At 38.3% G+C, this 15,498-nt stretch overlaps 1 protein-coding gene across 1 annotated transcript in view; it reads right to left on the bottom strand.

Annotated features, from left to right (window-relative positions):
• Positions 1-15,498, bottom strand: part of LOC311582265 (cytochrome P450 2C70-like) — a 50,032-nt gene that overhangs the window by 15,865 nt on the left and 18,669 nt on the right. Inside the window, exons 4-6 of the mRNA XM_084755224.1 lie at positions 12,325-12,485; positions 4,096-4,269; positions 2,579-2,720 (exon numbers count right to left, since the gene is read on the bottom strand). Of these exons, the coding sequence (XP_084611350.1) occupies positions 2,579-2,720; positions 4,096-4,269; positions 12,325-12,485 (477 nt within the window). The remainder of the gene's footprint in view (positions 1-2,578; positions 2,721-4,095; positions 4,270-12,324; positions 12,486-15,498) is intronic.

Genomic DNA, 15,498 nt, shown 5'->3' with positions numbered 1-15,498 from the left:
AAAGTTCTCATGAGAATAAACACAACTGGCTAAGAAGTACTTTTTAAGTATTCAACATTCCTGGCCATTGAGAAAATATAAATTAGAACTACTTGGAGATGCCATCTCTCCCCAGTCCGAAAGGTTACCATGAAGGAATCTAACAACAAACACTGCTGTGGATGTATGAAGAGGACACTTACTCAACGCCAATGGAAGTGTAAATTAGTACCGCCATTATGGAACTCATTAAGAGGGGTCTACATAAATTAAAAATAGATCTACCACACAATACTACAATACTACTGCTAGACATATACCCAAGAACTCCATATGCTACCACAGATATAGGTACACATGCTCATTTGATAGCAAAGAAGAATGGATAAAGAAACTATGGTACATATACACTATGGAATACTATTCAGCTATTAAAAACAAGGAATTCCTGAAATTTGTGGATAAATGGATTGAGCTAGAAATGATCATAATGAGTGAGTTAACCCAGAAGCAGAAAGACTCAAATGGTATATACTCACTTATATCTGCACATTAGCCCAAGGGGCATGTCCCACAAAAGCCTTCACTTACCAGGAAACTGAGACAGAGGGGAGGACATTCTAGTGGGACTCTAGATGAGAGAAGCATGGGAAAATGGCAAAGTAGAAGGATCCAGAGGGACCTAGAAACCTACAAGTAGAACATTATGATAGGCAGATTTGGGCCCAGGGGTCCCGCTCAAACTAAGGCACCAGTCAAGGACAATACAGGCAGTAAACCTTAAACCCCTACCCAGATCTAGACAATGGACAGAACACTCTCCTCCGTAAAGTGGAGAGTAGGGTATTACTTTCTCATATACTCTGGTGCCTCACCTTTGACCATGTCCCCTGGAGGGGGAGACCTGGTGACACTCAGAGGAAGGACAACAGGTTACCAAGAAGAGACTTGATACCCTATGAACATATACAGGGCGAGGAAATCCCCCTCACGAAAAGTCATAGGGGACGGGAATAAGGGGAAAATGGGAGGGAGGGAAGAATGGGAGGATACAAGGGATGGGATAACCATTGAGATGTAACAAGAATAAATTAATAAAGGAATAAAAAGAAAACAATAAAATTTAAATGCAAAAAAAAAAAAAAGAAATGGAGTTAGCCTAGATGTCCATCAAGAGATGAGTGGATGATAATAATGTAATTCAAAAACAAAGAGGAAGAGTTTTCAGCCGTTAAAAAGAACATAAAAATGTATATGTGTGTATGTATATATATATATATGTATATATATATAACTGTATATATTTATATATTATTATATATGTACATACAGTTGTAAGTGTGGTGACCAAGGGAGAGCAGTATCAGGTAATAAGGAAGGATAGAATACAAGTAAAAAAAAGAACACAAAGGTATGAAGGAAGAAAGAGGTTCTGGCTAATATTATAAGGTAAAGAAATAATTTAATAAATAGGACTCCAGACACAAGAAATAAAGTCAGTTATTGATAAGAACATCATGAAATTAAAAGACCTTATAGCAAAGTAAATGGTAAGTTGAGTGAAGAGGCAGCTGACAGAATAGGAGAAAATCTTTTTCAACTACATATCTGATACAAGATTGGTGTTTAAAATATACAATGAACACAAACAAATAATCCAATCAAAACATGAGCTATAATTATGAATGGAGTTCTTAAAAATGAATCACAAGTGACTAATATGTACAAGACTGGTCCTATCACCTTTTCCTCATTAAAGAGAGGAAGGATTCATGAAGCCCGAAACCTTCCTGAGGATCTGTAGGGAGCTACTATTTGCCGCGATGTAGAGAGAGATTTTGCTGCATAATAAAGCCACTGGTGAATTACTGATAATCCAGTAAATAAGCCCTCACCAGTGATCATAAAAATAAACCCAATTAAACTATTGTATTGAAAGAGAAAAACAGACATTAAAATAAAAGAGGGACCTGTAGAAGAAGATATTTATAGTAAGGGAGAGAAAAAAAGAGAAAGTACCAAATTTTTGGACCATAAGAAGCACTTTCCCCACCCCACCCCCAAAGGGGGAGATTAGGGTGTATCTTATGATCTGATTGCTGTTTTTACTGTTTTTCTTGTTTTACTGCTCTAAAAATTGGGTGCATCTTAGGGTCAGGTGCATTTTATAGTCCAAAAAATATGGTAATAGGCTGTAATCATATTATAATGAAACACACAGTTGTCTATAATTGATATATGCTAACAATAGTTTCTGGAAAAGAAATAAGTATTTATTAAGATGTATGGGGAAAATGTGAGAGGAAGGTTAGTCTATTCAGACCCTAACAAAACTGTTACGTGTTTGTCACAACCCAAATCAAGTATTCTGCATCATAGCAGCTTGAATAGTGGCCACTGCCCTCCTATTCCCTGCTGCAGCTTAAATAGTTCGTTCTTTGCTGTGATCTAGTTTGAATTGGGCTTATCTAGTTAGAGGTAAGTGCACTAGTCATGCAAATGCTGCTAGCACAGTGTCCATTCTAGGAAGAGTGGGGCAGTTTCTAGGGCAATCTGCCCATTTGTACCTGGACATTCATCTGCCCACCTATGACCGCACCTGTGACCTCTGGGTGCTTCAGCAGGAGAAAAAGACCATATTTCATTGTGGAGCTCATCGTCTCTGTTCCCGCATGAAAAAGATCAGATATGGTGGCAATCAGGTTGTCCATAGTAAATTCAGACTTTTCATTGTGTTTTTCCTAACAATTATAGGTGACAGGAATTAGTTGTCTTTGTTTGTTTGTTTTAAAGGCTTACAGGAAACAAAATAATTCTATATGACATCAACATTTTGTAGGTAAGCTAGACATTAGAAAGCGGTCTAGCTGAAGATAAAAGTGGACGTCCGGATCCCTTAGGATTCCTTCACACAGTTAAAACATAACAGAAGTTACAAATTTTCAAGTTTTTTTTTCTTGTTTCTAACTTGTAACCCACTGGAGAAAATAAATTCCTCTGTGATACTTTTTCAGACATAATGCATATTGAGGCACTTAGAAACACCATCAGCTCTGGCACTTGTTAAATCCTTATAATGTTTTAAAATAGAGGTCATACAGGATGCAATCTTGAAGGACTGAAACTCAGTAGATAAGATAGATTAACTAAAATAAACTTTTCCTACTTAGTAGCATAGATGATGAAACATATAGTAGAAGAAGTTAGGTATTAGTATTTGCTATTCATAAAAAAGACCAGTTCAGATATTTTCTGTTTCTCTGGATTGTTTTCAGACTACAAGCTACCAGCCTAAAGGCAGGCTGTCATATAATAATGTGTTTACTTTGGAGAAGACATTCTTTATATTCTTTAAACTGGAATTATATAGATATAATTAATAATAATAATAATAATAATAATAATAATAATAATAAATTATTATAATAATGTCTGTTCTCTTTGCATTTTCTAATTATAACTGAACTTGTAAACATGGACATGTAATGAAAAATCAAACACATAACCTATACCACTTGGATAATCATTAGTCTTCTTTGGTCCATGAAACCTGTATAAATAAATCAGTACCTGATTGTTTGGAGAGTCTCCTGACGATTGTGCCTGACTCACCCTTCCTTACCACATCAACAGGGTAAGGCCTGGGAAGTCCTCCCCTGCCCCCAGCAGTGACTTCCTCAAAGTAGGCTCACGTGAGGATTACAATTACTATCCTTTACCTTACCATCCTATTGATCTAAACTGGAGCTTCGTCGAAGCCTAGCTCAACTGTAAAGACTTCATACAATCTCTTTAAAAGAGAAGTCCTGTGTTCTCTATGTCATTACTCCTGCTGTTCATGGAGGTTCTTTTACATGTAAGGATATGTTCTCTCCTCTCTTTAATCTCAAAATAAAGAATTAACCTAGAACATGGAAATATAGATTTCTAACTCCAAATAAACAGAGTCTTACTAATCCCTAAGTATTTTCTATGATTTGCCTAGGAAATCAGTTCCACAAGCAATGAATATGTATAGATGAAACACACTGGTTTAAACATTGACTTTCACCAAGAAAAAGAAAGCTGAGTCAAAACATCCACAAATGTGAAGCTGCAAATCAGGGTCACCCTCACCTTTTTCATTTTAATCAGGAAATAGTCAATAAAGTCCTGAGGGCTACTGAGGTTCAGAGATTCTTGGTGTATTTTTATTTCCTTCAAAATGAACTCTTTTATTTCAGCCAAAATTTTGAAGTATTCATTATGGCTTCCTGGGAGACAGTGTAAAACAGGATAGGCATTGCATAGCTGAAACAGAAACAAAGTTGCATTAGGGTAACCGGCAAGCCTTCCAGGCCATAGCTAACTATCCAACATTTCATAAAGGTGAGTTTCATGTGCCTCCTGTCTCCTGTATGCCTGGCATTTGGAGAAGCAGGCTCAGTATGGATCAAATGATCAGATCAGCCACGTGAACAGTTTGTATGGAAATTCCAGATCACATTCAGTTCCTGACAACAGATCTCCAAAGGAATGTGAGTCTAACCCCACTGTCCCTTTGGCCCTACTGAAAACACTGAGATGCAGAATGGCTGCTGAAAAATTCTGAGACAAGAAACTAGTAATAGAAGCAGCCTTTATCTCTGGTTACTCTGCACATAATTTATCAGTCACCTAAAAATGACAACACCAATAGACATGCTAAGGCTGAAGGGGAAATCTCACTGGGTCTGACCCCTACTAAGGACTGCTGACAGACCAAGATAAATCTTCTCTAGGGATTTCTCCGAATATGTTGCAGAATACGAAGTGGTCAGCTCCAAAATCATATGCATGCAAGTAACACAAAACATATTCAGCATGTTGTGTATATGTGTGTGTGTGTGTGTCTAACAATTTTTTTAAAGAAGCCATGAATCTTTGAAAGAGTAAGTGGGATAGGACAGAAGACAATTTGGAGAGAGAGGACATGGGGAAGCTTAAATGGATAAATTGCAAGAAAATGATGTAATTATATTTAATTTAAATTAATAGTTAAATCATAAGGGACTCAACACTTGCTGCAAGAAACAGTGCATCAAAATCTCAGTCCAGCATCTGAGGTTCATTACCATCTGCTCCTGCAGGATCACATATTATTTCCCCACCACAAGCAGCCAAAATGGTAAAGCAAACTAAGAGCAAGGACAGTTTACACAAGGCCTTGTTATCTGCAAAGGTTAAGCTATAATGGTGGGTTTCTCAGTCACATGGTTTTTTAATTTTTTAATTTATTCAGATTATAACTCAATTGCTATCTCATCATTTGTATCTTCCTATTCCTCCCTCCCTCCCACTTTCACCCTATTTCCCTCCCCTAGGTATATGACCGAGGGGGACCTCCTCCTCCACTATATGGTTATAAGCTATCAAGTCTCATCTTGGTATCCTGCTTATCAGTCACATGATATTAACCCAACAGAAGATCACACCCTTCTTTCATTTCTTCTTGGAAATTACTCCAATGTGGTGTTCTTTGTAGTAGAAATAGATGACTTCCAGGTCAATGGTGCAAACTCATGCCAAATGTTCATGTTTTTAAAATAGGATATATGTGTGTGTGTGTATGTATTATGTATATATGTGTATATATGTATGTATATGTATATATATGTGTGTGTGTATATATGTGTGTATACTATATGTATATATGTGTGTGAGTGTGTTTGTAGGTATAGATATACATACACATATATATTATATGCATACATGTATATTTATATACATTTAATATGATAATTTATATTTTATATAATGTAATATGTATTTACTTGTATATATGTGCATGTATATAAACATACATATATACAATTATAGAAAAGGAATTTGAATGAGAGCAAGAAACAAGGAGTTACATGAGAGGAGTTGGAGGGAAGAAAGGAAAGGGATAATGACATGATTATAATATAAAAACCATTTTTAAGTATACTGAGTGGCTAGTTGCTTAAATCTGTCATTTTTAAAAATATGATAAACATGAGGATATTCAATGCTTCCATCTTATTGTAAATAACAATAAAATATTAATTATAGCCATATCTTAAGAAAGAAAGCTTCTTTGGGTAATTTGTTTCATATTACTGGGTTACAGCTTTTTGCTCCAGGACCAAAGGCATAAACTATTAGCTTTCCATAGGTCTTCTTTTGTGGAACCTAGAAATTTTGTAAATGAGAGGAACCTAAAACCATTTAAACCATCTTCACATACATTGGGTTAAATTTTTCTTCGTTGCTTTGTTGTTTGCTTGTTTAGAAATGTTTATGATAGGGTATCACTATGTAGCTCAGGTTATCCTTATTCTTACTATATATCCAAGGCTACACCCATTAATTTAGTTGCTTCTAAAATAATGTAAACTAATATTGGACCCAGAGAGATGGTTCAAGGGTTGAGAACATATGTTTTTCTTTCAGAGGCCACAAGTTCAGTTCACAGCACGTTAGGTCAGACAGTTCACAACCACTTATGGAATCCAGTTGCAGGAAATCCAATACCTTCTTGTGGAATCAAAGGGCATTCAAATATGCACATGCTCACAGACAGAAACAAACTTACACATAATTTTTAAAATTTAAAGAAAACTTTAATGTTAAGCATACCACATCTGTAATTTCAGACTTAGGCAGATAAAACACAGCTTGAATAGTTCCCATGACGTGGCAGGATCTCTTACCCTCTCAGAAGAGGCTGGACAGCCCTGAGGTATCTGTACTCTGGTGTGAAAGGCAGCCACAACTCAGTGGGTCAGATCCAGAAAGTGACTTGGCAGCAGGGCCATGGGGAAGTACAGGCATCTGGGAGCAACTTGCCCAGCCAGAGCATGCACCACAGGTGGTCTTGGCCCCTATACAGCTGGTCTGAATCACAGCAGTAGTGTAAAAAAGGGACCAGGCAGAAGCCTACCTCTGCTGATCCAGTCTGGAGCCCAAGGTGTAGAGCAAAGTCTCCAGGAGCTGAAACTAGGTCACCGGCCTGTTCCAGGGAAGAAATCCCTGATCGCCACAGGAAAGGGCACAAGACCTATAGTAACTCACCAACTATCCACTCTCAACGACCAGTGAAGGACACCAGAAGCTACCACCCAACATCAGAAATAGCAAGATGACTAAAGGAGAGCATAAGAACTCAAATAACAAAAATCAAAACAATTTGGCATCTCTAGATCCTAGCTATCCCAAAGAAAGCAACCCAGAGAACTGAAACACAATTGAAATACCAAAAAAGAAATGACCTCAAATCCTTAGTAATGAAGATGATAATGGAGGAAAAGAATAAAATCAATAATCAAATGCAGGAAAACTCAGACAAACAGGTGGAAGACATAAAAGAGGCCTATAGAGAGGCACTGGAAAATATTCAGGAAAATACAAACAACCAGGTGAAGGAAATGAATAAAACAGTTCAAGATCTGAAGATGAAAATGGAAACAGTGATAAAAGCACAGGCAGAAGAACAAGAGGAACAAGAGACCTTAGAGAAGAAAGTAAGCAACACAGAGGTGAGTTTCTCTAACAGAATCCAACAAATAGAGGAATGAATCTTGGGACTAGATGATACAATCATAGAACTCAAAGCAACCATCAAAGAAAATGCTAAATCTGAAGAATTCCTGACACAAAATATCCAAGAAATCAAAGGCACTATGAAAAGACAAAACCTGAGAATAATAGGCATTGAGGAAAGAGAAGACACAGGACTCCAAGGCACAGAAAATATCTTCAATAAAATCATAGAAGAAAATGTCTCCAATTTAAGGAAGGAGATGCATATAAACATACAAGAGGCCTATAGAACACCCAATAGAATAGACCAGAAAAGAAAATGTTCCCAACACATAATAATAAAAACACAAAATATACAGAACAAAAAAATTAAAAGTGACAAGAGAAAAAGGCAAGGTCACATAAAACGGCCAACCTATTAGAATTACACCTGACTTCTCAGCAGAGACCATAAAAGCCAGAAGGGCCTGGACAGAGGTCCTGCAAACCCTAAGAGACCACAGATGCCAAGCCACACTCCTATATCCAGGGAAACTATCAATAACCATTGACAGAGAAAACAAAATATACCATGACAAAAACAAATTCATACAGTTCCTTTCCACAAAACTGGCTCTACAGAAGTTACTAAAAGGAAAACAACACCCCAAAGAGACAAGCCACAACCAAAACTACACAGGAAATAGATAACTACACTATCACAAAAACACAACCACATGAACTCTCTATTGCAATCAACAGCAAAAATTAAGGGACTTAACAGTCACTTGTTATTAATATCTCTCAACATCAATGGGCTCAATTCTCCAACAAAGAGACACAGACTAACTGAATGGATGTGTAAACAAGATCCAACATTCTTCTGCATTCACCCACAAGAACAGACATTACCTCAGGGTAAAAGGCTGGAAAAAATATTCCAAGTGAATAGACACACAAGAAACAAGCTGGTATAGCTGTTTTAATATCCAATAAAATAGACTTTCAACCAAAATTATTCAAAAAGGATGAGGAAGGACACTTCATACTCATCATTAGTAAAACCAACGAGATGACATCACAATTCTGAACATCTATGCTCCAAATACAATGGCACCCACATTTGTAAAAGATCTATTAACAAAGCTTAAACCACACATCAATCCCCACACATTAATAGTGGGAGACTTCAACACCCCACTTTCACCAAAAGATAGGTCATTGAAACAGAAACTAAGCTGAGAAATAGCATCATTAACCAATGCCATGAATCAAATGGATCTAAAAGATATCTACAGAACTTTTCACCCAAACACAAAGGATTATACCTTCTTCTCAGCACCCCATGTAACCTTCTCCAAAATTGAGCACATAGTAGGTCACAGAGCAAGCCTCAACAGATACAAGATAATTGAAACAATGCCTTGTATCCTATCAGATCACTATGGTCTTAGGCTGCACTTCAACAACAACAGAAATAACAAAAAAGCCTACACATATATGGAAACTAAACAACTCTCTACTTAATGACACCTAGGTCAGGGAAGAAATAAAGAAAGAAATTAAGGACTTCCTGAAATTCAATGAAAATGAAGGAGCATACCCAAATTTGTGGGACACATTGAAAGTGGTGCTAAGAGGAAAATTCATACCTTTAAAAAGAAATGGGAAACATCCCACATAAGCAACTTAATGACACAGCTGAAAGCCCTAGAAAAAAGGAAGCAGAAACACCCAAGAGGAGTAGACAACTGGAAATAATCAAACTCAGGGCTGAAATTAATAAATTAGAAACTAAGAAAACAGTCCAGAGAATCAACAAAACCAAGAGCTGGTTCTTTGAGAAAACCAACAAGATAGATAAACCATTAGCCAAAATAACTAAAAGGCAGAGAGACAATATCCAAATCAACAAAATCAGAAATGAAAATGGAGACATAACAACAGACACTGAAGAAATGCAAAGAATCATAAGATCCTACTTCAAAGGCATATATGCCACAAAATTTGAAAATCTAAGAGAAATGGACAATTTTCATGATCAATTCCACTTGCTAAAATTGAATCAAGATCAGATAAACCAATTAAATAGTCCTATTTCTCCTGTAGAAATAGAAGAAATCTTTGATAGTCTCCCAACCAAAAAAAAAGCCCAGGGCCAGAAGATTTCAGTACAGAATTCTACCAGACCTTCAAAAGAGCTAATACTGATACTCTTCAAGCTACTCCAAAAAATAGAAATGGATGGAACATTCCCAAATTCATCCTATGAGGCCACAGTCACATTGATCCCTAAACCCCAAAAGACCCAACAAAAAAAGAAAATTTCAGACCAATTTCCCTTATGAACATTGACTCAAAAATACTCAATAAGTTTACGGCCTGTATTGTCCCAATAGGATATCCTCCACTCTGTCTCAGTTTCCTGGTAAGTGAAGGCATTCATGGGACATGCCCCTTGAGCTAATATGCAGATATAAGTGAGAATATACCATTTGAGTCTTTCTGCTTCTGGATTAACTCACACATTATGATCATTTCTAGCTCAATCCATTTATCCACAAATTTCGGGAATTCCTTGTTTTTAATAGCTGAATAGTATTCCATAGTGTATATGTACCACGGTTTCTTTATCCATTCTTCTATTGATGGACACTTAGGCTGTTTCCATGTTCTGGCTATTATGAATAAGGCTGCTATGACTTTCTCACGTACTCTGGTGCCTCACATTTGATGATGTCCCCTGGAGGGGGAGACCTGGTGGCACTCAGAGGACAGCAGGTTAGACTTGATACCCTATGAGCATATACAGGGGGAGGAAATCCCCCTCAGTAACAGTCATAGGTGAGGGGAATAAGGGGAAAATGGGAGGGAGGGAAGAATGGGAGGATACAAGGGATGGAATAACCATTGAGATGTAATAAGAATAAATTAATAAAAAATTTTTAAAAACTCAATAAAATACTCATAAAACGAATACAAGGACATAACAAAGATATTATTCACCATAACCAGATAGTCTTCATTTCAGGCATGCAGAGTTGGTTTAATATATGGAATCCATCAATGTAATCCACTATGTAAACAAAGTTTTTTTTTAAACCACATGATCATCTCCTTAGATGCAGAAAAAGCATTTGACAAAATCCAACACCCATTCATGTTTAAAGTTTTGGAGGGATTGGGAATACAAGGCACATACCTAAACATAATAAAGGCTATGTACAGCAAGCCAATAACCAACATCAAATTAAATGGAGAGATACTCAAGGAAATTCCTCTAAAATCAGGAACTATACACAAAACTCAAGTCCAAGTGGATTAAAGACCTCAACGAAAAATCAGAGACACTAAATCTGTTAGAAGAAAAAGTAGGGAAGAGTCTGAGACTCGTTGGCACAGGAGACAACTTCCTCAACAGAACACCAACAGCCCAGGCCTTAAGGTCAACAATTAATAAATGGGACCTCATGAGGTTGAGAAGCTTCTTTAAGGCAGAAGACTGTGTCAACAGAACAAAGTGAAAGCCTACAGACTGAGAAAAGATCTTCACCAATCCTACATCTGGCAAAGATCTAACATCCAAAATATATAAAGAACTCAAGAAATTAAACACCACCAAACCAAATAACCCAATCAAGAAATGGGGCTCACAACTAAACAGAGAATTTTCAACAGAGGAATACTGAATGGCTGAGAAATACTTAAAGAAATGCCAATGTCCTTAGTCATCAGAGAAATGCAAACCAAAACAACCCTGAGATTCCATCTTACACCCATCCGAATGGCCAAAATCAAAAACTCAACTGACAACACATGATGGAGAGGATGTGGAGAAAGGGGAACATTCCTTCATTGCTGATGGGAGTGCAAACTAGTACAACCACTTTGGAAATCTTTCTGGCCCTTTCTCAGAGTACTGAGAATAGGGTTACCTCAAGACCCAGATATACCACTCCTTGGAATATACCCAGAGGGTGCTCCACCATACAACAAGGACATATGCTCAACCATGTTCATAGCAGCCTTATTAATAATAGCCAGAACCTGGAAACAACTTAAATGTCTCTCTGTCAAAGAATAGATAAAGAAACTGTGGTACATTTACACTATGGAATACTACACAGCTATTAAAAAAAGAAAATACTGAAATTTGTGGCCAAATGGATGGAAGTAGAAATGATCATAATGAGTGAGTTAACCAAGACTCAGAAATACTCACATGGTATATATTCAGTTATACTTGGACACTAGCCCAACAGGGATATCCCCTGAAAGTCTTCACTTACCTGGAGATTGGAATAGATATGAGGACCTCTTATTGGCACTCTAGGTGAGAGAAGTATGAGAGAATAGGGAAATAGAAGGATCCAGAGGATCATAGAAACCTACAAGAAGAACATCCTGGTGGGCGGATCTGGATCCAGGGTGGAATGGTCAACCTACTGCACCAAAGACAATACACGCAGTAAATATTGAACACATACTGAGATCTACCCAAGGTACATGAGATTATCCACAGTTGTGTGGAGAGCAGGGACTGACTCTAACATGAACTCTGGTGTGCCATACTTGACCACTTTCCCTTGGTGGGGAGGCCTGGTAGCACTCACAGAAAGAATATGAAGACTACCAGGATGAGACTTGATAGGCTGTGACCATATGGTGGGGGAAGAGGTCCCCTTCTGTCACAGACCTAGGAAATGGGAATAGGTTAAAAGAAGGAGGGAGGGAGGGAGGAACAGGAATATATAAGTGATAGGACAACAATTGAGATGTAATCTGAATAAATTCATTAAATAATTTTTTAAAAGGAAAAGGCAAAATAGTACTGGACTTCACCTGGACCCAAGGAGATGTTAAAATTTCAATAATTCTTTGAAAATTCTTCATAAAGCCTAGAAATGTCTCATCCTTGTAGTGAAAACGATGCTGGAAAATGACAGCAGAGATCACATTGCAGGGAACACAGGCAAGAAGAAAACTAGGGTCACAAGGAGCACCTAGAACACAGGAAGTTAGATTTTAATATACAATCCTCATATGGACCTTAAAATTTCAAATTAAACCAGTTGGGAATGTGATGTGTGCTACTTAGAGGGAAATCATCACTATTATCTCCACAGGCCTGACAGACCCTTTATTCTGTGTCCCCCAGATAAACTAATATGCTCCATATCATTTGTAGTCTACAGATAATTCTTTTCTTTTAAACACATTCCTTAAGTTCTCATTCAGAAGAGGAAAAAAACATGAAGCAGATCATTTAAAAATATTTATGTTCAGTAGAAGAAAGGATAAAGAAACTGTGGTACATTTACACTATGGAATACTACTCAGCTATTAAAAACAAGGAATTCCCTAAATTTGTGGACAAATGGATTGAACTAGAAATTATCATAATGAGTGAGTTCACCCAGAAGCAAAAAGAGGCAAATGGTATATACTCACTTATATCCAGACACTAGCCCAAAGGGCATGTCCCATGAAAGACTTTACTTACCAGGAAAGTGGGTCAGAGGGGAGGACATCCTATTGGGACTTTAGGTGAGAGAAGTATGGGAGAATGGGGAAATAGAAGGATCCAGAGGGTCCTGGAAACCTACAAGAAGAACATTATCACTGGTGGCTCTGGGTCCTGGGGTCTTGCTCAAACTATGGCAGCAGCCAAAGAAAATATAGGCAGTAAACTTTGAACCCCTACCCAGACCTAGCCAATGGACAGGACATTCTCCACCGTTGAGTGGAGAGTGAGGTCTGACTTTCATACAAACTCTGGTGCCCCATTTTTTACCACCTCCCCTTGATGGGGAGGCCTGGTGACACTCAGAGGAAGGATAACAGGTCACCAAGAAGAGACTCGATACCCTATGAGCATATAGAGGGGGAGGAGGTCCCCCTCAGTCACAAACCTAGGGGAGGGAGAGAGGAACGGGAAGATACAAAGGATGGGCTAACAATAGAGATGTAATATGAATAAATTAATAAAATATTTTTTAAAAATATTTATGTGTGCAACTTAAATCTAAATATAGACCATTCCTCATAGACAGTGCCTTTGAAAATCTTAACAACTTAATTTTTTTTCTTTTTTCTTTTTTTTTTTTTTTTTTACATTTAGAAATTTTTTTCCTCCTTTATTAATTTATTCTTGTTACATCTCAATGGTTATCCCATCCCTTGTATCCTCCCATTCTTCCCTCCCTCCCAATTTCCCCTTATTCCCCTCCCCTATGACTGTTCCTGAGGGGGATTACCTCCCCCTGTATATGCTCATAGGGTATCAAGTCTCTTCTTGGTAACTTGCTGTCCTTCCTCTGATTGCCACCAGGTCTCCCCGTCCAGGGGACATGGTCAAAGGTGAGGCACCAGAGTATGTGAGAAAGTCATATCCCACTCTCCACTCTACTGTGGGGAGTGTTCTGTCCATTGTCTAGATCTGGGTAGGGGCTTAAGGTTTACCGCCTGTATTGTCCTTGGCTGGTGCCTTAGTTTGAGCGGGACCCCTGGGCCCAAATCTGCCTATCATAATGTTCTACTTGTAGGCTTCTAGGACCCTCTGGGTCCTTCTACTTTGCCTTTCTCCCATGATTCTCTCATCTAGAGTACAACTTAATTTTTAAAAATCAATTTATTTTCTTCTAAAATTTGTATATGTTTTATTATATCAAAACATTCAAATCAGCCAAGGTGTGTTAAATATTTTAAAGTTGTGAGACATTCACATTCTCAGTCATCCCATGGTGCACCTTCCATTTGCAGGTCATCCACTTTCACAGTGCCCTGATCAGGTCCATGAGAATTGGGAGTGTAAGAGCCGGAGGACCAGGACACCTTCTGCTAGAAAGTACCCCCTAGAAATTGTAGGGGAAATGTACCCATAAACCCTCAACACCATGGTTGCTTGAAGAAGAGCAGCATAATGGCACCAGATGGCATAGCAATCAGGACAGGGAAAATTCCACATGCTCCTATCTATCGATACATAAAAAGCTTTTGAGTGAGAAAAGAAAAGATTCTCCAGTAAAGGGGACAGTTATAAGACAGATTGTACAAGTCATTTCGCAGCTTCTTATTGCCCTCAACACCCTGTAAACGTCTTTCATAGTCCCATGCTTGAAGATTCCATACTGATTAAGATATGGAACTAGAAATGATCATCCTGAGTGAATTAACCCAGAACCAGACAGATACACATGGTATATACTCACTTATAATTGGACACTAGCCCAACAGGGATGTCCCCCGAAAGTCTTCACTTAGCAGGAGATTGTGATAGATACTGGGACTTTCTATTCGGACTCCAGGTGAGAGAGATAAGGGATAATGGGGAAATAGAAGGATCCAGAGGGTCCTAGAAACCTACAAGAAGACCATCAAGGCTGGCGGAACTGGACCCAGAGGGTCCTGCACTAACTCCTGTCCCAAGCAAGGACAAGGCATGCAATAAACCTAGAACCCCTATCCAGATCTAGCCAATGGACAGCACATTCTCCACAGTTGGGTAGAAAGCAGTGGGGACTGACTCTGATATGATCTCTGGTGCCCCCTATTTAACCACTTCCCCTTGGTGAGAAGCCCTGGCGGCACTCAGAGGAAGGGTAAGCAGGTTACCAAGGATGAGACTTGATAGGCTGTGATCATATGGTGGGGGAGGAGGTCCCCTTCTGTCACAGACATAGGGGGTGGAGGAATAATAGGGTGAAAGGGGAGGGAGGGGAATGGGAAGATATACATGAGGGATAACAATTTAGATGTAATCTGAATAAATTACTTAAATTTAAAAAATGGTGTGTCTATGAGGAGTCTCTGTGTCAGCCAAGGCTAGCATGAGTTGTATTTAAAGCCTGTGCGAAATGAAGGCACACTGGGTTATGAATTACCAGAAGCAATCAATGGCTCCTGAGAAAGGGAGAATAACTTTTCCAAGGATAAACTCCCACATTCTGTCCAGTTTCAAGTGCAGCTCTGGGCTGTGTACTTGTATGTACATATAAGCTGTGATAAATGGACTCA

This window comes from Acomys minous, assembly GCF_964271855.1.
Source record: "Acomys minous genome assembly, chromosome: 2".
Taxonomy (NCBI): Eukaryota; Metazoa; Chordata; class Mammalia; order Rodentia; family Muridae; genus Acomys; species Acomys minous.
This window is presented reverse-complemented; position numbering and strand designations above follow the sequence as displayed.